This window comes from Podarcis muralis, chromosome 3 (genome assembly GCF_964188315.1).
Source record: "Podarcis muralis chromosome 3, rPodMur119.hap1.1, whole genome shotgun sequence".
NCBI lineage: Eukaryota > Metazoa > Chordata > Lepidosauria > Squamata > Lacertidae > Podarcis > Podarcis muralis.
In genome coordinates this window covers 122,256,983-122,282,064 of record NC_135657.1, presented here as the reverse complement: position 1 = coordinate 122,282,064, position 25,082 = coordinate 122,256,983, and the positions used below count along the sequence as shown (strand labels likewise).

The 25,082-nt window shown below is 52.9% G+C and overlaps 1 protein-coding gene across 1 annotated transcript; it reads left to right on the top strand.

Annotated features, from left to right (window-relative positions):
• Positions 1-17,290: 17,290 nt before the first annotated feature.
• Positions 17,291-24,725, top strand: LOC144327178 (uncharacterized). The gene is made up of 3 exons (XM_077925355.1): positions 17,291-17,297; positions 17,345-18,478; positions 24,382-24,725. Exons 1-2 carry the CDS (start codon positions 17,291-17,293, stop codon positions 18,271-18,273), a joined length of 936 nt encoding a protein of 311 aa, XP_077781481.1. The 3' UTR covers positions 18,274-18,478; positions 24,382-24,725.
• Positions 24,726-25,082: the final 357 nt, after the last annotated feature.

Below are 25,082 nucleotides of genomic sequence, written 5' to 3'. Positions count from 1 at the left end.
TTTACAAGAAGTGCGTATGCTTCCTGGACGACATCCTGATTTTTTCAGAATCGCGAGAGGAGCACGAGAGGGATGTCAGGGAAGTTCTGCAGAGACTGAAGGAGCACAGGCTGTACGCCAAACTGGAGAAGTGCCAGTTCGACGTGACGGAGGTGGATTTCCTGGGCTACAAGTTGTCGGACAAGGGGCTCGCCATGGACAGCGCCAAGGTTCGCGCAGTTTTGGACTGGAAGAGCCCACGCAATCGGAAGGAAGTCCAGCGGTTTGTCGGCTTTGCCAACTTTTACCGCAAGTTCATCAAGGGATTTGCCATGCAGACAGCAGCCATCACCGACACGCTCAGCTCCAAGAAGAAGAAATTCATCTGGACGGAGCAAGCGGAGCAGTCCTTTCAGAAACTCAAGCGTCTCTTCGCGTCCGAAGAGCAGCTGCTGCATGTGAATCCCAGCAGACCCATGAGGGTGGAGACGGACGCCTCAGACAGAGCCGTGGGAGCTGTCCTGTTGCAACAAGACCAGCAGGGGGACTGGAGGCCGTGCGCCTTCTACTCGAGGAAGCTCAGCAAGTCGGAGCAGAATTACACTATCTGGGACAGGGAGTTGCTAGCCATACATGCAGCATTCAAGGCATGGAGGCACTTCCTCATCGGAGCCAGACATACAGTGCAGGTCCACACGGACCACAAGAATCTGGAGTACTGGCGCACGGCTAGGTTCCTCAACCAGAGACACATTAGATGGGCAGAGTTCTTCGCGGACTTCGACTTCAAGATAGAGTACATCCCAGGCGACAACAACGTGATGGCGGATGCATTGTCCAGAAAGCCGCAATACCTGGAGGAGGCGGCACCGTCGGCGGCCAAGCACGTTTTCGCACCGGAAGCGTGGGCATGCGCGTCAGCAACCGTGGACCTGGACGCCGTACGTCGCGCGCTGCGGGAAGACCCCTTCGCACGGGCCAAGATGGAGGAGGTGCACAGGGGCACAGCGAGGGCCGACGAGTTCCAGATCCGCGATGGGTTGCTCCTCCACAAGGGAGCACTCTACGTGCCGGGAGACGACCTCCGCGCAAGGGTCCTGCAGCAGCTACACGACGCTCCCACCGCAGGGCACTTTGGCAAAGAAAAGACTGTCGAACTCGTAGCCAGAGACTTTTGGTGGCCCAAGATGCGGGGGGAAGTAGCGGATTACGTCTCGAGATGTGACACCTGCCAAAGGGCCAAGTCAGTTCACAGACCGCCGGCGGGTTTGCTGGAACCGCTGCAGACACCGTCTGAACCGTGGGAGAGGGTGGCCCTGGACTTCGTCACGGATCTGCCCAGCTCGAGGGGAAAGACAGCAGTGCTAGTGGTGGTGGACATGTTTACTAAGATGGCACACTTCATTCCGTGTGCGAAGGTAGCCACGGCAGAGCAGACCGCCAAACTGTTCATAGACCACGTGTTCAAGGCCCACGGTCTGCCACGGTCTATTCTTTCCGACCGGGGGCGACAGTTCATCTCGAACTTCTGGCAGAAGCTGATGGGCATTCTGAACGTCAAAGTCAATTTGGCGTCGGCGAGACACCCGCAGACCAACGGACAAGCGGAGAGGGTCAACGCCGTCATGCAGCAGTACCTAAGATGCTACGCCAACCAGCAGCCCACGACATGGGTGGACTACCTGCCGCTCGCCGAGTTCGCTTACAACAACACGAAGCACGTGTCGACGGGGGTGACGCCGTTCTTCGCCAACAACGGGAGGCATCCCAGAACCTTCCCGGGGTTAGAGAGAGTGGGGGAGGGGGAGCCACAGGCAGCGGAAGCCTTAGCGTCAGAGTTGCAGGAAGTCCACGAACAGCTCAGGAGGCAGCTAGAACTAGCAAAGCACGCATACAAGGTGCAGGCCGACAGACACAGAAGAGTTGGGGAAGACATACAGATGGGTGACTGGGTCTGGCTAGCAGCGCAAGCAGTGCCGACCAGATCATTAGCTAAGAAGAAGCTAGGACATAAGCAGCTAGGACCTTACCAAGTCCAGGCGCAGGTCAATCCAGTGGCCTTCCGGTTGGCTCTTCCGGAGGGTTCCAGAATGCATCCGGTGTTCCATAGATCGGTGCTCACGCCCTACAAAGCACCTCATAGGTTTCAGGAGCCAGACACAGCACCAGACCAGAGCAGTGAAGGGCCCAGAGTGAGGGGGCCGCCTAGGAAGGGACACATCAATGAGGTCACAGAGATTTTGGACTCCAGATGGGGGGAAGAGGGAGTAGAATATTTCCTAGCCAGAGAGGGTACCCCGGCCAGTGCCAACAGCTGGGTACCGGACTATGCCTTGGAGGAACCGCTGCTCAAAGAGGAGTTTCATGCCCTCTTCCCGCACAGGCCCATGCCAGCAGAGTATTTCGATGACTGGCTTTTCACACCCACTCTTTCAGCCAGCACATTCCTGGGGTTCGACTCGGACGAGGAACAGGCGCCAGTCCCCAGCTCTCAGGTGGGTTCGCCACCGGGGTCTGCCTCAGACCACTCGTATTGGTGGGACGATCAACCAGAGGAGCAGTGGCGCAGGAAGTGGCTGAGGGGTCCTTGGATGGGACCACCCGAAGAGGGGGAGAGGGGCGAGACGGACATGGACGTGTTGGGGGACAACGTGGGGTTCGAGCATGAAGACAGAGAGATGGAAGCAGAGGAGAGCGACGTTGACGAGTACATGGGGGATGAACTGTATCCGGCAAGCACCCCCGCGACGACGGAGCACCCAGTACCCGCACCGGAAGGAGGGGAGGGGGGAAGGGGGGGCTTCGAGGGGGGGATGGATGTCAGGGGTTCAGGAGCAGAGGGACAGGAGAGGGAGGAAGTAGAGACCGAGGGAGAGGAATCTGAGGGAGAAGTCAGCGAGGGTAGCCATCCGAGGTCTCTAAGTCTCTCCAGTGAATCAGAGGATTCACAGAAAGGGGCCCCAGTGGTCAGAGCCAGGGGGTTGCCAGAGGGAACACCCCAGGAAGGAGGGGCCAGAGGGGACTCAGAGAGCAGCAGCTGGAAATCGGGACCAACTTTCCCACCGGAGAGCAGTAAGGGGGAGGAGTCCCAAACATCGGCAGCAGGCAGCCTTCCGTCAGCGGAAGGACATGAGTCAGGGTTAGCCACGCCTGCATCAGAGAGCGAGGTAACGGTCAAAAGGAAGGTCAGGGGCAGCGCGCGCGCGCCAAGTTCAAACGTACAGGAGGGGGGCGCAATGGGCAGTCCGGAGAGAGAGCCGGGTCCCAAAGCCCGCCGGAGAGAAGGGGAGGAGTCCGAAGGGTCCGCTTCCGAGGCATCCCGGAAAGAAGGCACCCAGGGGGGTAGTAGGACCCAGAGGAGGAAGGAGAAACGTAGAAGGTGGAGTAAGGCTAGAGTCTTAAGCTGGTGTACAGGGGGCGGAGACTCAGACGAGGCTTCGCTGGTCTAGGGTTTAGACGTAGAGACGCACGCTAGTGTTTGAAAATGGAAACTAAATGCCAATAAAGACTTCTGTACAGTTCTAATGGCTAGCGTCGGTCTTCTGTGAGCTGAGACCGGGAGGCAGTCTCTGACAGTATGTAATGAGACCAAAATAACAAAACACCATTTTTTCGCTTCCATATGTGTAGAAAGAGGACGAATAAGCTTTGATTGCACATTTCAATTCGCATGGTGTTTTTTGGATGTGCACCAGAATCACCCCCAACCAAAGCAAAAAGGAGTTTTGGGTTCCATCTACATAAAAAGATGATGATAAAGCTCTGATTGTGCTTATTTCCAATTGCTGTTTTAGGGGTTAGAATGCACTCTAACCCAAAACTCAAAATGAAATGTATGTTATCAGCCCAAATCAAGCATAGGTGTTTTAGTTCCATCTCAATAGAAAGAGGACGAATAAGCTTTGATACCTCTTTCGTTGTTCATTCACTCAAAGCGTAGTGTAATCAGTCTAAAGAAGGCAAAAAATGTTGTTTGGCATTCCATCTACATAGAAAGAAGAATCTTGCATTGCGCTTATTTCAATTCGTGTTATTTGGTGTAAATGCACATTGACCCTGAAATCGCAAAGTGTATTTAATGCACCGTCTTTTCGCTTCCATATGCGTAGAAAGAAGACGAATAAGCTTTGATTGTTCTTTCGGTATTCATTCACCCACATATAAAAGCGATGTGTAATGAACCTAAACACAGCAAAACAGGTTGTTTTGGGTTCCATCTATTCGTCCTCTTTCTTTTGAGATGGAACCAAAACACCTATGCTTAATTTGTGATTCTGGTGCACACCGAAAAAACACCATGGGAATTGAACTAAGCCCAATCCAAGTTTATTCGTCTTCTTTCTAAGCATATGGAAGCGAAAAGACGGTGCTTTGTTATTTAGGTCTCATTAAATACACTTTGCGATTTCAGTGTCAATTGCATTTACACCAAAAAACACGAATTGAAATAAGCGCAATCCAAGATTCTTCTTTCTATGTAGATGGAAGCCAAAACAACCTGTTTTGCCTTCTTTAGACTGATTACACTTTGCTTTGCTATATTTGAGTGAATGACAACGAAGGAAGTATCAAAGCTTATTCGTCCTCTTTCTATTGAGATGGAACTAAAACACCTATGCTTGATTTGGGCTGATAACATACTGTCAGAGACGGCCCCCAGGTCCCAGCTCACAGAAGACCAACGCTAGCCAGCAGAACTGTACAAAGTCTTTATTGAAGTTCAGTTCCCATTTTCAGACCCTAGCGTGCGTCTCTACGTCTAGACCCTAGACCAGCGAAGCCTCGTCTGAGTCTCCGCCCCCTGTACACCAGTTTAAGACTCTAGCCTTACTCCACCTTCTACGTTTCTCCTTCCTCCTCTGGGTCCTACTACCCCCCGGGGTGCCTTCCTTCCTGGACGCCTCGGAAGCGGACCCTTCGGACTCCTCCCCCTCTCTTCGCCGGGCTTTGGGACCCGGCTCCCTCTCCGGGCTGCTCATTGCGCCCCCCTCTTGTACATTTGCACTAGGCGCGCGCGCGCTGCCCCTGACCTTCCTTTTGACCGTTTCCTCGCTCTCTGATGCAGGCGTGGCTAACCCTGACTCATGTCCTTCCGCTGACGGAAAGCTGCCTGCTGCCGATGCTTGGGACTCCTCCCCCTTACTGCTCTCCGGTGGGGAAGCTGGTCCCGATTTCCAGCTGCTGCTCTCTGAGTCCCCTCTGGCCCCTCCTTCCTGGGGTGTTCCCTCTGGCAACCCCCTAGCTCTGACCACGGGAGCCCCTTTCTGTGAATCCTCTGATTCGCTGGAGAGACTTAGAGACCTCGGATGGCTATCATCGCTGACCTCTCCCTCGGATTCCTCTCCCTCGGTCTCCAATCCCTCCCTTTCCTGTCCCTCTGCTCCTGAACCCCTGACACATACATTTCATTTTGAGTTTTGGGTTAGTGTGCATTCTTAACCACTAAAACAGCAATTGGAAATAAGCACAATCAGAGCTTTATCATCATCTTTTTATGTAAGATGGAACCCAAAACTCCTTTTTGCTTTGGTTGGGGGTGATTCTGGTGCACATCCAAAAAACACCATGCGAATTGAAATAAGTGCAATCAAAGCTTATTCGTCCTCTTTCTACACATATGGAAGCGAAAAAATGGTGTTTTGTTATTTTGGTCTCTTTACATACACTTTGCCATTTCTGGGTTAATGTTGCATTAACACCAAAGAACACGAATTGAAATAAGCGCAATCCAAGATTCTTCTTTCTAAGTAGATGGAACCCAAAACAAGCTGTTTTGCTGTGTTTAGGTTCATTACACTTCGCTTATATATGTGGGTGAATGAATACCGAAAGAACAATCAAAGCTTATTCGTCCTCTTTCTTTTGAGATGGAACCAAAACACCTATTGTCAGGGCTGCCTCAGGTCCCAGCTCACAAGAGACCAATGCCAGGTCCAGTTTATATACAAAAATGTTTATTGAAGTCCATTGTACGCTCCATAGCCGAGGCGCGCAGCCCCACGTCTGTTACGCTTAGACCGCTGAAGTCCCCTCTGAGTCAGTCCCTCCTCTGCACCAGTTTAAGAGGGCTGTGCTGCTCCACCTCTTCCTTTCTTTCCTTTTCCGCAGGGTCTTCCTGCCCCCTGGGGTTTCGCCCCTCCTGGATTCCCCTGACGCTGAATCCTCAGACAGCTCTTCCCCCCTCCTGCGTGCTTTGGGACCTGGCTCCTCCCCCGGGCTCCCTGTTCTTCCGCGCGCCTCCACATTCGAACTTGGCGTGCGTTCGCAACCTCCAACCTTCCTCTTGACAGTTACCCTACTCCCTGCACTACTCCCCTCCCTTTCCGGGAGGATGTCTTGCTCCGATCTTCCCTCCCTCTCTGCTTTCGGATCTGCTTCTCCTGTCACACTGGAATCTCCACCCCCTTCACTGCGCTCTGGCGGAGAAACCGGTCCCGACTCCCAGCTCCCACTTTGGGTTCCCCTGCTGGTCCCCTGCTCCTGACGAGTCCTCCCTGTGACTCCCCTCGGCCTTACCACAGGCGCCTCCTTCTGGGAATCCTCCGATTCACTTGAAAGACTCATGGAATCCCTCAAATCATTGTCATCCTCTTCCTCGCTGTCCTGGGATTCTTCCCCCTCGCTCTCCGTCTCCCCCCTCACCTGTGCCTCTGTCCCTGAACCCCTGACATCCATCCCCCCCTCGAAGCCCCCCCTTCCCCCCTCCCGCCGCTCGGGCGCAGGTTCTGGGAGCTCCGTCGTTGCGGGGGTAGATGCTGGGCACTGGTCGTCGACGTCGATCTCCTCTGCTTCCAGTTCAGTGTATGTGTGCTCGAACTCGGGTTTGTCCCCCAACTTGTCCGCGTCCTCCTCTCCCCCTGGTGCTGTTTGCCAAGGCCCCCTCAGCCACCTCCTGCGCCAGTCTTCTTCTGGTTGATCGTCCCACCAGTAAGAGGGGTCCGTGTCCACCCCCGAGCACGATCCCCTTGGAGGGCTCGATTCTGGCGTCGTCTCCTCTGCGGAGGAGAACCCCCGGAAAGTGCTGGCTGAAAGTGTGGGCGTAAAAAGCCAGTCGTCGAAATACTCGGCTGGCATGGGCCTGTGTGGGAAAAGGGCATGTGTCAGGGGTTCAGGAGCAGAGGGACAGGAAAGGGAGGAATTAGAGACCGAGGGAGAGGAATCCGAGGGAGAGGTCAGCGATGATAGCCGTCCGAGGTCTCTAAGTCTCTCCAGCGAATCAGAGGATTCACAGAAAGGGGCTCCCGTGGTCAGAGCTAGGGGGTTGCCAGAGGGAACACCCCAGGAAGGAGGGGCCAGAGGGGACTCAGAAAGCAGCAGTTGGAAATCGGGACCAGCTTCCCCACCGGAGAGCAGTAAGGGGGAGGAGTCCCAGGCATCGGCAGCAGGCAGCTTTCCGTCAGCGGAAGGAGAGGAGTCAGGGTTAGCCACGCCTGCATCAGAGAGCGAGGAAACGGTCAGAAGGAAGGTCAGAGGCAGCGCGCGCGCGCCAAGTTCAAATGTACAAGAGGGTGGCGCAATGAGCAGCCCGGAGAGGGAGCCAGGTCCCAAAGCCCGCCGAAGAGAGGGGGAGGAGTCCGAGGGGTCCGCCTCCGAGGCGTCCAGGAAGGAAGGCACCCCGGGGGGTAGTAGGACCCAGAGGCGGAAGGAGAAACGAAGAAGGTGGAGTAAGGCTAGAGTCTTAAACTGGTGTACAGGGGGCGGAGACTCAGACAAGGCTTCGCTGGTCTAGGGTCTAGACGTAGAGACGCACGCTAGGGCTTGAAAATGGAAACTAAACTTCAATAAAGACTTTTGTACAGTTCCACTGGCTAGCGTTGGTGTCAGAGACTGCCTCCCGGTCTCAGCTCACAGAAGACCAACGCTAGCCATTAGAACTGTACAGAAGTCTTTATTGGCATTTAGTTTCCATTTCCAAACACTAGCGTGCGTCTCTACGTCTAAACCCTAGACCAGCGAAGCCTCGTCTGAGTCTCCGCCCCCTGTACACCAGCTTAAGACTCTAGCCTTACTCCACCTTCTACGTTTCTCCTTCCTCCTCTGGGTCCTACTACCCCCCTGGGTGCCTTCTTTCCGGGATGCCTCGGAAGCGGACCCTTCGGACTCCTCCCCTTCTCTCCGGCGGGCTTTGGGACCCGGCTCTCTCTCCGGACTGCCCATTGCGCCCCCCTCCTGTACATTTGAACTTGGCGCGCGCGCGCTGCCCCTGACCTTCCTTTTGACCGTTACCTCGCTCTCTGATGCAGGCGTGGCTAACCCTGACTCATGTCCTTCCGCTGACGGAAGGCTGCCTGCTGCCGATGTTTGGGACTCCTCCCCCTTACTGCTCTCCGGTGGGAAAGTTGGTCCCGATTTCCAGCTGCTGCTCTCTGAGTCCCCTCTGGCCCCTCCTTCCTGGGGTGTTCCCTCTGGCAACCCCCTGGCTCTGACCACTGGGGCCCCTTTCTGTGAATCCTCTGATTCACTGGAGAGACTTAGAGACCTCGGATGGCTACCCTCGCTGACTTCTCCCTCAGATTCCTCTCCCTCGGTCTCTACTTCCTCCCTCTCCTGTCCCTCTGCTCCTGAACCCCTGACATCCATCCCCCCCTCGAAGCCCCCCCTTCCCCCCTCCCCTCCTTCCGGTGCGGGTACTGGGTGCTCCGTCGTCGCGGGGGTGCTTGCCGGATACAGTTCATCCCCCATGTACTCGTCAACGTCGCTCTCCTCTGCTTCCATCTCTCTGTCTTCATGCTCGAACCCCACGTTGTCCCCCAACACGTCCATGTCCGTCTCGCCCCTCTCCCCCTCTTCGGGTGGTCCCATCCAAGGACCCCTCAGCCACTTCCTGCGCCACTGCTCCTCTGGTTGATCGTCCCACCAATACGAGTGGTCTGAGGCAGACCCCGGTGGCGAACCCACCTGAGAGCTGGGGACTGGTGCCTGTTCCTCGTCCGAGTCGAACCCCAGGAATGTGCTGGCTGAAAGAGTGGGTGTGAAAAGCCAGTCATCGAAATACTCTGCTGGCATGGGCCTGTGCGGGAAGAGGGCATGAAACTCCTCTTTGAGCAGCGGTTCCTCCAAGGCATAGTCCGGTACCCAGCTGTTGGCACTGGCCGGGGTACCCTCTCTGGCTAGAAAATATTCTACTCCCTCTTCCCCCCATCTGGAGTCCAAAATCTCTGTGACCTCATTGATGTGTCCCTTCCTAGGCGGCCCCCTCACTCTGGGCCCTTCACTGCTCTGGTCTGGTGCTGTGTCCGGCTCCTGAAACCTATGAGGTGCTTTGTAGGGCGTGAGCACCGATCTATGGAACACCGGATGCATTCTGGAACCCTCCGGAAGAGCCAACCGGAAGGCTACTGGATTGACCTGCGCCTGGACTTGGTAAGGTCCTAGCTGCTTATGTCCTAGCTTTTTCTTAGCTAATGATCTGGTCGGCACTGCTTGCGCTGCTAGCCAGACCCAGTCACCCACCTGTATGTCTTCCCCAACTCTTCTGTGTCTGTCGGCCTGCACCTTGTATGCGTGCTTTGCTAGTTCTAGCTGCCTCCTGAGCTGTTCGTGGACTTCCTGCAACTCTGACGCTAAGGCTTCCGCTGCCTGTGGCTCCCCCTCCCCCACTCTCTCTAAACCCGGGAAGGTTCTGGGATGCCTCCCGTTGTTGGCGAAGAACGGCGTCACCCCCGTCGACACGTGCTTCGTATTGTTGTAAGCGAACTCGGCGAGCGGCAGGTAGTCCACCCATGTCGTGGGCTGCTGGTTGGCGTAGCATCTTAGGTACTGCTGCATGATGGCGTTGACCCTCTCCGCTTGTCCGTTGGTCTGCGGGTGTCTCGCCGACGCCAAATTGACCTTGACGTTCAGAATGCCCATCAGCTTCTGCCAGAAGTTCGAGATGAACTGTCGCCCCCGGTCGGAAAGAATAGACCGTGGCAGACCGTGGACCTTGAACACGTGGTCTATGAACAGTTTGGCGGTCTGCTCTGCCGTGGCTACCTTCGCACACGGAATGAAGTGTGCCATCTTAGTAAACATGTCCACCACCACTAGCACTGCTGTCTTTCCCCTCGAGCTGGGCAGATCCGTGACGAAGTCCAGGGCCACCCTCTCCCACGGTTCAGACGGTGTCTGCAGCGGTTCCAGCAATCCCGCCGGCGGTCTGTGAACTGACTTGGCCCTTTGGCAGGTGTCACATCTCGAGACGTAATCCGCTACTTCCCCCCGCATCTTGGGCCACCAAAAGTCTCTGGCTACGAGTTCGACAGTCTTTTCTTTGCCAAAGTGCCCTGCGGTGGGAGCGTCGTGTAGCTGCTGCAGGACCCTTGCGCGGAGGTCGTCTCCCGGCACGTAGAGTGCTCCCTTGTGGAGGAGCAACCCATCGCGGATCTGGAACTCGTCGGCCCTCGCTGTGCCCCTGTGCACCTCCTCCATCTTGGCCCGTGCGAAGGGGTCTTCCCGCAGCGCGCGACGTACGGCGTCCAGGTCCACGGTTGCCGACGCGCATGCCCACGCTTCCGGTGCGAAAATGTGCTTGGCCGCCGACGGTGCCGCCTCCTCCAGGTATTGCGGCTTTCTGGACAATGCATCCGCCATCACGTTGTTGTCGCCTGGGATGTACTCTATCTTGAAGTCGAAGTCCGCGAAGAACTCTGCCCATCTAATGTGTCTCTGGTTGAGGAACCTAGCCGTGCGCCAGTACTCCAGATTCTTGTGGTCCGTGTGGACCTGCACTGTATGTCTGGCTCCGATGAGGAAGTGCCTCCATGCCTTGAATGCTGCATGTATGGCTAGCAACTCCCTGTCCCAGATAGTGTAATTCTGCTCCGACTTGCTGAGCTTCCGCGAGTAGAAGGCGCACGGCCTCCAGTCCCCCTGCTGGTCTTGTTGCAACAGGACAGCTCCCACGGCTCTGTCTGAGGCGTCCGTCTCCACCCTCATGGGTCTGCTGGGATTCACATGCAGCAGCTGCTCTTCGGACGCGAAGAGACGCTTGAGTTTCTGAAAGGACTGCTCCGCTTGCTCCGTCCAGATGAATTTCTTCTTCTTGGAGCTGAGCGTGTCGGTGATGGCCGCTGTCTGCATGGCAAATCCCTTGATGAACTTGCGGTAAAAGTTGGCAAAGCCGACAAACCGCTGGACTTCCTTCCGATTGCGTGGGCTCTTCCAGTCCAAAACTGCGCGAACCTTGGCGCTGTCCATGGCGAGCCCCTTGTCCGACAACTTGTAGCCCAGGAAATCCACCTCCGTCACGTCGAACTGGCACTTCTCCAGTTTGGCGTACAGCCTGTGCTCCTTCAGTCTCTGCAGAACTTCCCTGACATCCCTCTCGTGCGCCTCTCGCGATTCTGAAAAAATCAGGATGTCGTCCAGGAAGCATACGCACTTCTTGTAAAGGAGCCCCGCCAGCACGTGATGCATAAAGGCTTGGAAAGTGTGAGAGCCATTTTGTAATCCGAAGGGCATAACTCTGTATTCGTAGGTGCCCAGTGGCGTGAACATGGCCGTCTTCCACTCGTCTCCGTCGCGCATGCGAATCAGGTTGTACGCGCCACGTAGATCCAGCTTGGTGAACACGCGTCCTTTCCGCACCGTCGCGAGCAGGTCGTCTATCTTGGGCATGGGGAAAGCTGAGGGCTTGGTTTTCGAATTCAAGATTCTGAAGTCCACCACCAGTCTTTTTAGGGGCGTATCCCGCTTCTTCACAAAGAATACGGGACTGCCTCCCACCGCTTTCGACTCCCGGATGAACCCACGCTTCAAATTGTGATCTATGAACTCCCTGAGTTCTTGTAGTTCATCCTCAGACATGGAGTACAGTTTCCCAGTAGGCAGCGTCGCCCCCGGCAGGAGGTCAATCTTGCAATCATAGGGTCTGTGAGGGGGTAGCTTGTCCGCCTCCTTCTCGCAGAACACCTCCAAAAACTCCGCATACTTGTGGGGTACTGCTTGCAGCGTGCCCAACTGCAACTGCGGGTCCTCCTCTTCCCCTTCCGGGCTGGGTATAATGCAGTGTTCTGCACAGTAGGAGGAGCCAAAAGTCAGGTGGCGCTGGTACCACGCCAATGCTGGGCTGTGCCTGTGCAGCCAACTCATGCCTAATACTATAGGCGTGTCGGACAGCTGGGTGACATTGAAACTGATGACTTCCCGGTGATTCCCAATTTGCATCACCATAGGCGGCGTCTGCTGCACCACCTGCCCCCCTAGCAGTTCCCTGCCATCCACCGTGACAACCTTCAGGGGCAGTGTGGCTGGCAGTAATGCTACGTTGTGTTGTTGAATGAACTCCAATCCTATAAAGTCTGCGTTACTGCCAGAGTCAATTGTAATAGGCACTTCTAAGGTGAGTCCATTGGGCAGCTGAAGCGATGCGGTTAGCTGCACCACTGGCTTGGGCCGGAGGGGGTCTGTGGGCTGCAAAATCTCTGGGGACTTCCTCACTGACTCGTCTGGCTGGGCCCCAGTGCCTCCTCTTCCAGCCAGACCTGGTCGTTTCCCTGCTGTGGTGCTCTCTGCTGAGTTGTTTCCAATACTGTCACTGAAGCTGCAGTGTGCTTGAAACTCCTCTGGGGACACTCTTTCGCCATGTGCTCTGCACTCTCACATATATAGCACTTCCTGTTCCTTCTAGGCAGCTTCGATTTTACTGCTCCCGGCGTTAAGGCTCTGGTAGCTGAGTGAGCCCTAGCACCGCCAATCTCCATCTGCTCCTCGCCCCCTCCCTGTGGAGGCGTGGACTGCGCACGCGCTGCCTCTCTGGGCAAGAGGGAGGGCACTCTCGCTGGTGAACGTCCCCAACGCCCTTCTTCTTTGCTCCACGGACGTTCTTCCTGCCTCACCCCAATAGACAACGCTCTTTCAACCACTTGCTGAGTGGTGGTGGGTCTTTCACCCCTTGCCATCTCATCCTTGATCTGTGCATTCAGACCCTCCCAAAAAAGGTCTCTAACCGGCGGAGAATCCTTATCCCAATTCAGCGCGTTGACCAATGCAAAAAACCGGGAATGATACTGCCTTACGCTGGCTTTCCCTTGTCTTAGCCCAAATATGTCCCTCCGGGCAATGTCCAGGTCTATTTTGGATAAGAAACAGGAGTCCATCGCCTTAATGAACGCATCTGCGCTTTGGAGCGCCGGATCCTTATCTCTCCATAGGTTGCGCAGCCATGATTTCGCGTCCCCATGCAAATGAGACAAAATAAACCCCACTTTTTCCCGCTCATCTCTAAAGTCTCTTTCCAGCAGCTGCAGCGCAAACAGCACATCTGCTCGGAAATTGGGGTACTGCTGCAAATTCCCATCAAAATGAGATACAATGCTGCCTCCTCTCTTCCCCAAACCGATCCCCTCGGACCTGGGTGCTGGGATCCCCTGCTTTACAAGCCCTTCCAACCTGGCTTGAAGATCTCTGCATGCAGCTGCCGCTTCTTCCTCTCTCTTCCTGGATGCGATTATTTCAGCGTTGAGTAGCGTCACCGCTTCTTGCAGGGAAGCTATTTTCTGTTCTGTAGTCATCTTGCCTGACTCTTGTGAGCTCGCAAGGCACCAGTCTTCCACCCTCCCTGCCTCGCTTCCTTAGCGATGCTTGAGGCGAAGAAAACCGATGGTAACTTGAGACGAGGCTTACTGTCAGAGACTGCCTCCCGGTCTCAGCTCACAGAAGACCAACGCTAGCCATTAGAACTGTACAGAAGTCTTTATTGGCATTTAGTTTCCATTTCCAAACACTAGCGTGCGTCTCTACGTCTAAACCCTAGACCAGCGAAGCCTCGTCTGAGTCTCCGCCCCCTGTACACCAGCTTAAGACTCTAGCCTTACTCCACCTTCTACGTTTCTCCTTCCTCCTCTGGGTCCTACTACCCCCCTGGGTGCCTTCTTTCCGGGATGCCTCGGAAGCGGACCCTTCGGACTCCTCCCCTTCTCTCCGGCGGGCTTTGGGACCCGGCTCTCTCTCCGGACTGCCCATTGCGCCCCCCTCCTGTACATTTGAACTTGGCGCGCGCGCGCTGCCCCTGACCTTCCTTTTGACCGTTACCTCGCTCTCTGATGCAGGCGTGGCTAACCCTGACTCATGTCCTTCCGCTGACGGAAGGCTGCCTGCTGCCGATGTTTGGGACTCCTCCCCCTTACTGCTCTCCGGTGGGAAAGTTGGTCCCGATTTCCAGCTGCTGCTCTCTGAGTCCCCTCTGGCCCCTCCTTCCTGGGGTGTTCCCTCTGGCAACCCCCTGGCTCTGACCACTGGGGCCCCTTTCTGTGAATCCTCTGATTCACTGGAGAGACTTAGAGACCTCGGATGGCTACCCTCGCTGACTTCTCCCTCAGATTCCTCTCCCTCGGTCTCTACTTCCTCCCTCTCCTGTCCCTCTGCTCCTGAACCCCTGACAGTTGGTCTTCTGTGAGCTGGGACCTGGAGGCAGTCTCTGACAGCATGGAACTCGTCTTTGAGAAGAGGTTCCTCCAGAGCGTAGTCCGGCACCCAACTGTTGGCGCTGGCCGGGGTACCTTCTCTGGCGAGAAGATATTCTACTCCCTCTTCCCCCCATCTCGAGTCCAGAATTTCTGTGACCTCGTTGAGTGGCGTGGCCCTCGGTGACTTCCCCCCCCCCTTGGTGACTCTCTGCGTGGTTCTGGTGCCGTCCCCGACTCCTGAAATCTGTGTGGAGCCTTGTAGGGCGTGAGCACCGACCTATGAAAGACCGGGTGCATTCTGGAACCTTCCGGGAGGGTCAACCGAGATTCAGACGGAGCTTCAGCGGTCTAGAGTTTGAGATGTAGAGCTGCGTGCCGCGGCTGTGAAAGCGAAACTGAGCTTCAATAAAGACTGTTTTATATAACAACGAACTGGCGTTGGTCCTTTGTGAGCTGGGACCTAGGGCAGCTCCGACAGTAATGATACATTTGGCACAAGATATTGGGCATAATATCCAATTTTCATCTTGGGAACAATTATGGAGGGTTAGAACTGCTTCAAATGTTTGTTGGAAATGCAAAGAGAAAGAAATGTGGTGGACAAAAGCATTCTGAGAAATGATTTATAATGAATTGAAAAAAATGTTTAAAGTAATGTTTGCGAAAAATCCAGAGTCTTTTATTAGGTGTTAAATAGTGGGTAGACATAGCAGACAACACAGCAATTTCTCCAAAGCAGCTCTTTATTTGTAAGCTGGAACAGAACAGAATAGCAAACAGCTCAGCCGGCCTGCTTTTATAGGCAGCCGGCTGTCAACATTGTAGCAACAACAACCCAGGGTTTCCCGCCTAAAGTAACTGATGTGGACCTGTGTGAAAACTATATACTATACACGATACTCCGGGTGGCCAGGGTGAGAACTTCAATACATAACACCAGGTTTTTTAGGTGCAGAAATTCCAAAGGAGCAGAAATGACTATTTATGTATGCGATGACAGCAGTGTGGATACTATTGCAAAGAAGATAAAGTCCTGAGCAGAGGACTTTGAATGGTTGATATGGCGAAATTGGAAATTGACTGGGAAAATCAGAAACCAGGAAGAGAATAAATTTAAGAAAGAATAGGAAAAAATTATATTGTATAAGCTACTAAAAACTTTAGCAGGATTTGAGAAATGCTTGTAATGTACAAAAAAAATGGTAGAAAGATTATTTTTATATTAAAAAAAGAAATAAAATAAGGGAAGCAGCTGGGGAGGGAGATTGATAATGGGAACCATGGAAGGGTGGAGGGGAGTCGAAGGATTCAGGGAATCCTAAATGATGATTAATGTCTGGATTTAAATTTGTTATGTAAAACTTAATAAAAATATGTTTTCATTTAAAAAAGGATAATGTTCCAAGTATAATAATACTTTATTATAATAATAAAGTGCAAATATATAGATATAGCTAGCAGTATGCAGTAGAGCTGCATACCAAATTTGGTCAAATCCCAAACTCAATCAAACCAGTTCAAGGCACAGATCTACCTTCCCTGATAAGGGTTCCATGACAAATCTAAGCTCCAATTCCCTCCACACAAAGCAGCCCATCATATGCCCATCAAAGCACTTTGCCCATTCAGTGACCGGAATGGAATGCTCTATCCCATACCAATAGTCAACTGAGGGCCAGATAACAGTTGACCTTAACTGCATAGTTCTGTGCAGGTTTCTTTTCTTCATCCCTTCACAAACTGCAGATGCAGAGTTCCTGATTTAGTTTGCAAATTGAGCATATAGGAGGACCTTGCTGTGGCCCTGGCCCCTGACTCTGGGGTTGCGGCACTCATCTCGCTTTACTGGCTGAGGGAGCCAGCGTTTGTCTGCAGACAGCTTCCGAGTCATGTGGACAGCATGACAAAGCCGCTTCTGGCGAACCAGAGCAGCACATGGAAACGCCATTTACCTTCCTGCCGGAGTGGTACCTATTTATCTACTTGCACTTGACGTGCTTTCAAACTGCTAGGTTGGCAGGAGCAGGGACCGAGCAACGGGAGCTCACCCTGTTGTGGGGATATGAACCACGGACCTTCTGATTGGCAAGCCCTAGACCCTGTGGTTTAGACCACAGCACCATCCATGTCCCAGTCCACCCTAACCTTATACCGTAACCCTAAACCCTACCCACAACCTGACCCTAACTCCTAAACCGTAGGACACCCCTTACCCCCTAACCCACAGATACTTCTTGCACCTTTAGGGTTAGGGTTGGGTTTGAGTTAGGGTTAGGGCCAGGGTCAGGGTTAGGGTTAAGTTAAGAGTTAAGTTAAGAGGAGGGACAAAGAGTTAAGTTAAGAGGTTTAAATTAGAATTAGGGTTAAGGTTAGGTATAGGGTTAAATTTGGCTTAGGTTTAGGTTTAGGTTTAGGCTTAAGTTTGGGTTAGGGTTAAGGTTCGGGATAGGGTTGGGTTTAAGTTAATATTAGTGAGTGCTAGGGTGAGGGTTAGGTTTGAGTTAGGGTGAGCATTAAGGTTAAGGTTTGGGATAGGGTTGGGTTTGAGTAAGAGAAGAACAGCAGCAGGAGCAATATAATTATATTATTTATACTCCACCCATCTGGCTGCGTTTCCCAAGTCACTTGTGGCCGCTTTCAATAAAAGGTAAAAACATGAGCGGATGCAGCTCTGACACTCATGAATTTAGAAACTCTCAATTCCCATAGAATTCCCAAAGAAGACCTGGGAATTGTAGCTCTGAGGGTTGGACTAGATGACCCTTGGGTTCCCTTCCATCTCTACCATTCCATCGCTACCATTCTAGGATGCTCCCTGTCTCTCTCTCTCTCGCTCACTCACACACTCACTCCTCCTTTTCATGGCAGTTTCACCTTTTTCTGCACTCCTAGCTCGGAAGGGCTGAAGAGGCTGCGCTGTCACCATGTTGGGCGAGGGCAGGGGTATCGGAAGGAAGTGCCGCCGGAGGAGAGGCAAGAGGACAGGAAGGGGAGGGAAACGGGCGAGGGCAGGGATACCGGGAAGGAGGTTCCAACCGGAGGAGAGACGAGCGGAAAGGGAGGGGAAAGGGCGGAAGAGGCGCTGCGACGCTGGGCCAGCAGAGACGTGCCGAGCCAGGCTGGCCCTCTCTCTTTCTCCCAGCCGCTCTCTCTCGACCCCGCTCTCCCCAGGGTGCAGCCCTGCCCCCCGCCCCGCCCTCACCTGCCTTTCTCCCCCAGTGGCTTTCTTCTAGTGCCGCCATTTTGGGCTGTGCTGCCGCCATGTTGGGCGAGGGCAGGGGTACCGGAAGGAGGTGCCACAGGAGAGGCAAGAGGACAGGAAGAAGAGGGAACTGGGCGGAAGAGGCTGTGCTGCCGCCATGTTGGGCGAGGGCAGGAGTACCGGAAGGAGGTGCCAGCGGAGGAGAGGCAAGAGGACAGGAAGGGGAGGGAAACGGGCGAGGGCAGGGATACCGGAAGGAGGTTCCAACCAGAGGAGAGACGAGCGGAAAGGAAGGGGAGGGGAAAGGGGGGGAGAGGCGCTGCGACGTTGGGCCAGCAGAGACGTGCCGAGCCAGGCTGGCCCTCTCTCTTTCTCCCAGCCGCTCTCTCTCGACCCCGCTCTCCCCAGGGGGCAGCCCTGCCCCCCGCCCCGCCCTCACCTGCCTTTCTCCCCCAGTGGCCTTCCTCTCGTGCCCCTTTGTGGAGGGATGGTGCGGGTGGGCTGCGGAAGCCAAACGGAGCCTCTCGTGGGCGAGGAACTGCAGCTTGCCGCCCCTGCCTCACGCGCGACCACAACAGCAACACGCGCGAAGGTGGGGGCCGGCCTTCTCCCTCGCAGGAGAGAGCGACTCTGCGTGCACATAGAGTTCTGCGCATCTCATACTGTATATGCTTACACAGGAAGGGAGGCATTCAAAAAATATGATGTCATGCCTACCCATGGAAGTGACACAGTCCAGAATCAAGCTACCTGCACCTGCCACCTCGCTCTGGCTGGCTGGGGTGGGGAACCTGGGGTCCTCCAAAAGTCGCAGGACTAGGACTCCCATCAGCTTCAGCCAGCATGCTCAGTGGCCAGGGACAAATGGGAGATGCAGCGCCCAGAATTGCAGCTCTGCTAACTCTTTTCAGTTAAGTATTGACATTTTTCTGTGTTTAGCAGTCACTATCCATCTTTGGCTCGCCTGTCCATTTCCCCATCCCCATCCTCTTGCATGTCATCTTACCACATGTTACATGAGCTGGGCTCTAGGTGTTGCATACCACAGAGACATGCAGAATGCCATAGCAGAAACTGCAGGTGACTAGTCTCCTGATTCATCAGCAGATTTAAAAATAAATAAATATGTTTTTTATTACATTTTCATTTCAAATACACAAACAAAATACACAATTTCATATCTTTTCTTACTCCCCGTAGAGCATTGACTTCCCTCCTTCCCTTCTGCAGGTTTTCTTATTCCAATCTCTAATCCACAGTTCCTGAGTAGTATCTGAACCATGACATAAGATTTATTTCAGTCCTGCTAACGTCCTCAAACTTCAACAGTTCTCACTTATATAATCCATAAATTTACTCCATTCTTTTTGGTACTTTGTTTCCTCCTGATTGCGGATCCTATGGATCAGTTTTGCTAATTCCGCATATTCGAACATCTTCGTCTGCCACTCCAGTTGGTAATTCCTGTGTTTTCCATTTTTGGGCTATCAAGATACTGGCAGCAGCCGTTGCATAATCTTTGGTCTGCCTTCTTGATATCCTCCTCCATCAAACCTAGCAAAAAAGCTTCGGGTATCTTTTTTAATTTGTTATAGATCAGTTCCCAATTTTTTTTCATTTTGTCACATGTCCACCACATGTGGTAGAAATCACCATCCTTTTCTTTGCATTTCCAACAAATTTTACTACTCGTCCTATACATTTTTGCTAGTTTGACAGGTGTTAAATACCAGCGATATATCATTTTCATTACATTCTCTTTTAGAGTAATGCATGCAGTAAATTTTAAATTCTCATTCCAAAGTTTCATCCATGCATCATATTCAATGTTGTGCCTAAAATCTATTGCCCATTTTATCATTGCCTCTTTTATCAGTTCATCTTTTGTGTTCCATTCTAGTAAGAAATTGTACATTTGTAAAGGTTATTTGGTCCTACTTTCTAGTATATCAATTTGAAATTTAGAATTTTTTTTATCATCGAATCCTGATTTTTTATCATCCTTAAACACGCTCACTTGATGGTATTGCAGCCATCCTGTAAATTTCTCCTCAATGCAATTATAGGGCTTCAGTTTCCATCCTTTCTCTGTTTTCATCAGAATCTCCTCATATGTGGCTCACCTCCCCTCCATGTTCAATTTCTTTACTGTTAACATTTCAACTGTGAGACCCACCACGGTGATTTCCTTTCTTTTTCTTTTTTTAATTTTTTTTTACTGAACTTGATTTATTTATTCACTTGTGACAGAAAAAAATAATTCTCTCCCAGTATTTGTTACACAAGTAGAAATGTAAGTTGTGTTCAACTTCAGTGTTTTCCCCTGGAGGGTATCTCTTTTGCTAACTTGCTAATTTTGTGTGTTTTCTTCGTTCCCAGCACAGCTCCAGTTTCAAGAGCAGATGACTCTTATTTTGCCTTTTCCTCTGCTCTTGTTGCAGCCTCTTCACGCCACTTGGCTTTCTTTGCTAAGTTCCAGCTTGTGAAGGATTCATGGCGTTCAACAGCCCTTTTATCAGAGGCAATCACAGCAAAGCAAGCCATGATTGTCAGGGCAATCATAATGTAACAGGCCTTAACTCGGGCTTTGTTCCTTGCAGCATCCAGCATCTCTGGCCTGCAAAAGAAATTGGGTTGGAACCAATTAGAGCAGCGTTTTTCAACAACCTTCGGTGTTTTCCTTTCTAACAGATTCTTGTTTCTATCCCATACCTCATACAAGGCACTCCGTATCACATGGTTTGTAAATCCTCTGTGCACTTTCACTTTAGCATACCAGAGATAGGAGTGCCACCCATATCTGTTATTGTATGCCTCCAAATCTAACAGGTCTGTGTTTTCTAAAATTATCCAATATTTTATCCAACATAAGCAAGCCACTTCATGGTAAAGTTTTAAATCAGGTATCGAAAAACCACCTCTTTCCTTTCTATCCGTCAGTATTTTAAATGTAATCCTTGGTTTTCTCCCTTGCCATATACGGTAAAACGTGAGAGAACCTTCTGCCATTCTCTGAATTGTCCTGTGCCTCTAATTATAGGAATCGTTTGAAATAAAAATAGCATCTTTGATAATATGTTCATTTCAATCGCTGACATTCTTCCACTTATTGACAACTTTAGTCTATCCCATATTTCCAAGTCTCTTTTAATCTCTTTCTACACTGGTTGATAATTGTCATTGAACAAATTTATATTCTTTGCCGTCATCCAGACTCCAAAGTATTTGACTTTCTTAACCACCTTGATTCCACTTTCTTGTTCCAATATTTCTATCTCGTTCTTTTCCATATTTTTAATCACCATTTTCGTCTTTGTCTTATTCAATTTGAATCCTGCCAGTTGCTAAAACTTCTCAATTTCTTCCATTGCTTTTTTGACACTCATTTGGGGTTCTTCTAGAGTTAATACTCTTAAATTAAGCTTAATTTCTTTGGCACCTATTTTAACTCCTTTTACCTCTGATGTTTCTCTCATATAATTTTCTAATACCTCTAATACCATTATAAATAATAGTGGAGACAGTGGGCACCCCTGTCTGGTTTCCTTTGTGATGTCAAATGATTCTGTCAATACAGTGGTACCCCGCAAGACGAATGCCTCGCAAGACGGAAAACCCGCAAGACGAAAGGGTTTTCTGTTTTGGAGGCGCTTCGCAAGACGAATTTCCCTATGGGCTTGCATCGCAAGACGAAAGCCCATAGGGAAATGCTGGCGGTCGGGAGCAAAGACTTTCGCCCACAGCCGGCCTTCAGAAGAGGACCTCTTCTGAAGGCCGGCGGGGGGCAAAAGTCTTTGCTCCCCCCCGCCTGCCTTCCCCCCGCCTGCCCCGGGCGATCTTAAAATGCTGGCGGGCGGGAGCGAAGCGTTCGCTGCCGACCCCCAGCATTTTAAAATCTCCAAGGGACAGCAGAGAAGTCTCTGTCCCGAGGAGATTTTAAAATGCTGGGGGTCGGGAGCGAAGCGCTGCCGACCCCAGCATTTTAAAATCTCCCCGTGTCCAGGGGAGGTTTTAAAATGCTGGGGGTCGGGAGCGAAGCGTTCGCTGCCGACCCCCAGCATTTTAAAATCTCCAAGGGACAGCAGAGAAGTCTCTGTCCCGAGGAGATTTTAAAATGCTGGGGGTCGGGAGGGAAGCGCTGCCGACCCCCAGCATTTTAAAATCTCCCCGTGTCCAGGGGAGGTTTTAAAATGCTGGGGGTCGGGAGCGAAGCGAGATTTTAAAATGCTGGGGTCGGCAGCGCTTCCCTCCCGACCCCCAGCATTTTAAAATCTCCTTGGGACAGAGACTTCTCTGCTGTCCCTTGGAGATTTTAAAATGCTGGGGTCGGCAGCGAACGCTTCGCTCCCGACCCCCAGCATTTTAAAACCTTCCCGGGACACGGAGAGATTTTAAAATGCTGGGGTCGGCAGCGCTTCGCTCCCGACCCCCAGCATTTTAAAACGCTGTTCCGAAGGGGGGGGCGGGATCACCTGCCCCAGCCGCCCCACTTCGGAACGCTGTTCCGAAGCGGGGAGGGGGGGCGGGGACACCTGCCCCAGCCGCCCCACTTCGGAACGCTGTTCCGAAGCGGGGAGGGGGGGCGGGATCACCTGCCCCAGCCGCCCCACTTCGGAACGCTGTTCCGAAGCGGGGAGGGGGGGCGGGATCACCTGCCCCAGCCGCCCCACTTCGGAACGCTGTTCCGAAGCGGGGAGGGGGGGCGGGGACACCTGCCCCAGCCGCCCCACTTCGGAACGCTGTTCCGAAGCGGGGAGGGGGGGCGGGAAGACCTGCCCCAGCCGCCCCACTTCGGAACGCTGTTCCGAAGCGGGGAGGGGGGGCGGGATCACCTGCCCCAGCCGCCCCACTTCGGAACGCTGTTCCGAAGCGGGGAGGGGGGGCGGGGACACCTGCCCCAGCCGCCCCACTTCGGAACGCTGTTCCGAAGCGGGGAGGGGGGGCGGGAAGACCTGCCCCAGCCGCCCCACTTCGGAACGCTGTTCCGAAGCGGGGAGGGGGGGGCGGGATCACCTGCCCCAGCCGCCCCACTTCGGAACGCTGTTCCGAAGCGGGGAGGGGGGGCGGGGACACCTGCCCCAGCCGCCCCACTTCGGAACGCTGTTCCGAAGCGGGGAGGGGGGGCGGGAAGACCTGCCCCAGCCGCCCCACTTCGGAACGATGTTCCGAAGCGGGGAGGGGGGCGGGAACACCTTCTGAAGGCGGGCAGGGGGCGAAAGTCTTTGTCCCCCCTGCCTGCCTTCCCAGGGGCTTTTAAATCGCCCCGGACAGCGGAGAAGTCCTCCGCTGTCGGGGCGATTTTAAAATGCCGCCCGCCAGCATTTTAAGATCGCCCGGACAGCGGAGAAGTCCTCCGATGTCCCTGGGTTTTTTAAAATGCTGGGGGTGGGAAGAAAAGCCCTTGTCCCCCCCCCCCCAGCCTTCAGAAGAGGTCCGGGGACAGACTGTCCCCGGACCTGGTCTGAAGGCGGTTTCCCTAGGAACGCATTAATTGATTTTCAATGCATTCCTATGGGAAACCGTGCATCGCAAGACGAAAAAACCGCAAGACGAAGAGACTTGCGGAACGAATTAATTTCGTCTTGCGAGGCACCACTGTACATTATTCACTATTGTCAGGGGCTCAGGAGCAGAGGCACAGGGGAGAGAGGAAATGGAGAGCGAAGGGGAAGAATCTGAGGGCAGCGGAGGGGAGAATGACAGTGACCCGAGAGATTCCATGAGCCTCTCCAGCGAATCAGAAGATTCCCAGAAGGGGGCGCCGATGGTCAGGGCAAGGGGGGTCCCCGGGGGGATGCACCAGAAGCAAGGGGCCAGCGGGGACTCCCAAAGCAGCAGCGGGAGATCACGATCAGCTTTCCCACCAGAGCGTAGCGGGGGGGAAGAGTCCCATGTGTCAGGGCCAGCGTCTCCTCCAGCAGGGAGAGAAGATGAGTCAGGGCTGACCACGCCTCTATCGGAGAGTGGGGGAACGGAGGGGAGGTCAGGTCCAGCTAGCCTCCCCGAAGGGGGAAGCAGTGACAGGAGCAGTGTAACGGTCAGGAGGAAGGTGACCGGCTGGGCGGGCGCGCCAAGTTCGAATGTACAGGCGCGCGGGACAGCAGAAAACCCGGATGGGGAACCAGGTCCTAAAGCCCGCCGGAGGCAGGGGGAAGACTCAGGGGACTCAGCGTCAGAAGAGTCTAGGAAGGGGAAGACCCCAGCGGACAGGCGGACCCAGAGGAGGAAAGAGCAAAGGAAGAGGTGGAGCAAGGCTAGAGTCTTAAACTGGTGTCTGGGGGGAGGAGACTCAGACGGAGCTTCGGCGGTCTAGAGTTTGAGACGTAGAGCTGCGCGCCGCGGCTGTGAAAGCGAAACTGAGCTTCAATAAAGACTGTTTTTATATAACAACGAACTGGCGTTGGTCCTTTGTGAGCTGGGACCTAGGGCAGCTCTGACAACTATTAACTTTGCTCTCTGTTCTGAATAGATTGCCTCAATTCCTCTCAGAAAAGAGCCACTTACCCATCATCCCCATACTTTTCTTCATAAATAACCAAGACAGGTTGTCAAATGCTTTTTCAGCGTCAATAAACATTAATATAGCTGATTTATTATTTCTAACCTCTAAGTATTCCAGAATATTAACAATGTGTCTTACATTATCTTTTAGTTGTCTGCCTGGTAAAAAATCTACTTGGTCTTTATGGATCAGTTCATTTAGTATTATTTTTAATCTGTTCTCCATAATGTCCGCAAATAATTTATAATCATTGTTTAACAGTGATATTGGTCTGAAATTACTGACGTTCAAATAATCTGTATCCTGTTTAGGGATCAGCGTTATATAAGCCTCTTTCCAGGAATTTGGTATCTTACCTCCTTGTAGAATTGAGTTCATCACCTCACAGAGTACCAGTATCAGCTGTTCATTAAGAGTTTTGTAATACTTTGATTCCCCTTCATGGATCACAACCTTGCCATGGCGAAGGGGCTTGAATAACTCAGATAAGCTATGAACTGTGCCGAGCAGGAAACCCAAGATGGACAGGTCATAGTGGAGAGTTTTGACCAAATGTGATCCACCTGGAGCAGGAACCGGCAAGCCACTCCAGTACCCCTGCCAAGAAAACTCCATGGACAAAGACAACAGGCATATAAAAGTTATGACGCTGGAAGATGAGCCCCTCAGGTCGGTTTCTTCACCTGTTTCTTCACCTGTGGATGTGAGAGTTTTCCAAGTATTAGGGGCTTGGAAACTCTGTGTGCAGAAGGGATGATCACCAGAAATGCTACCGTACTTTTCGCACCATAACACTCAGTTCCCCCCCCCTAAAAGGTAAAGGGAAATGTGTGTGCGTGTTATGGAGCGAATGCAGGCAGGAGGAGCCGCTCTTGCTGGCTGTTCGGCAGCCTCTCTTCCTCCGCTTGGCTCGCTGAGAAGCCGGCAACAGCTGAGCAACAGCTGAGTGTCGGGAGACAGCCTCTCTCCCTCCTGTCTGCCTGCTCTATGGCTTTTTGGCGAGGTGGGAGAA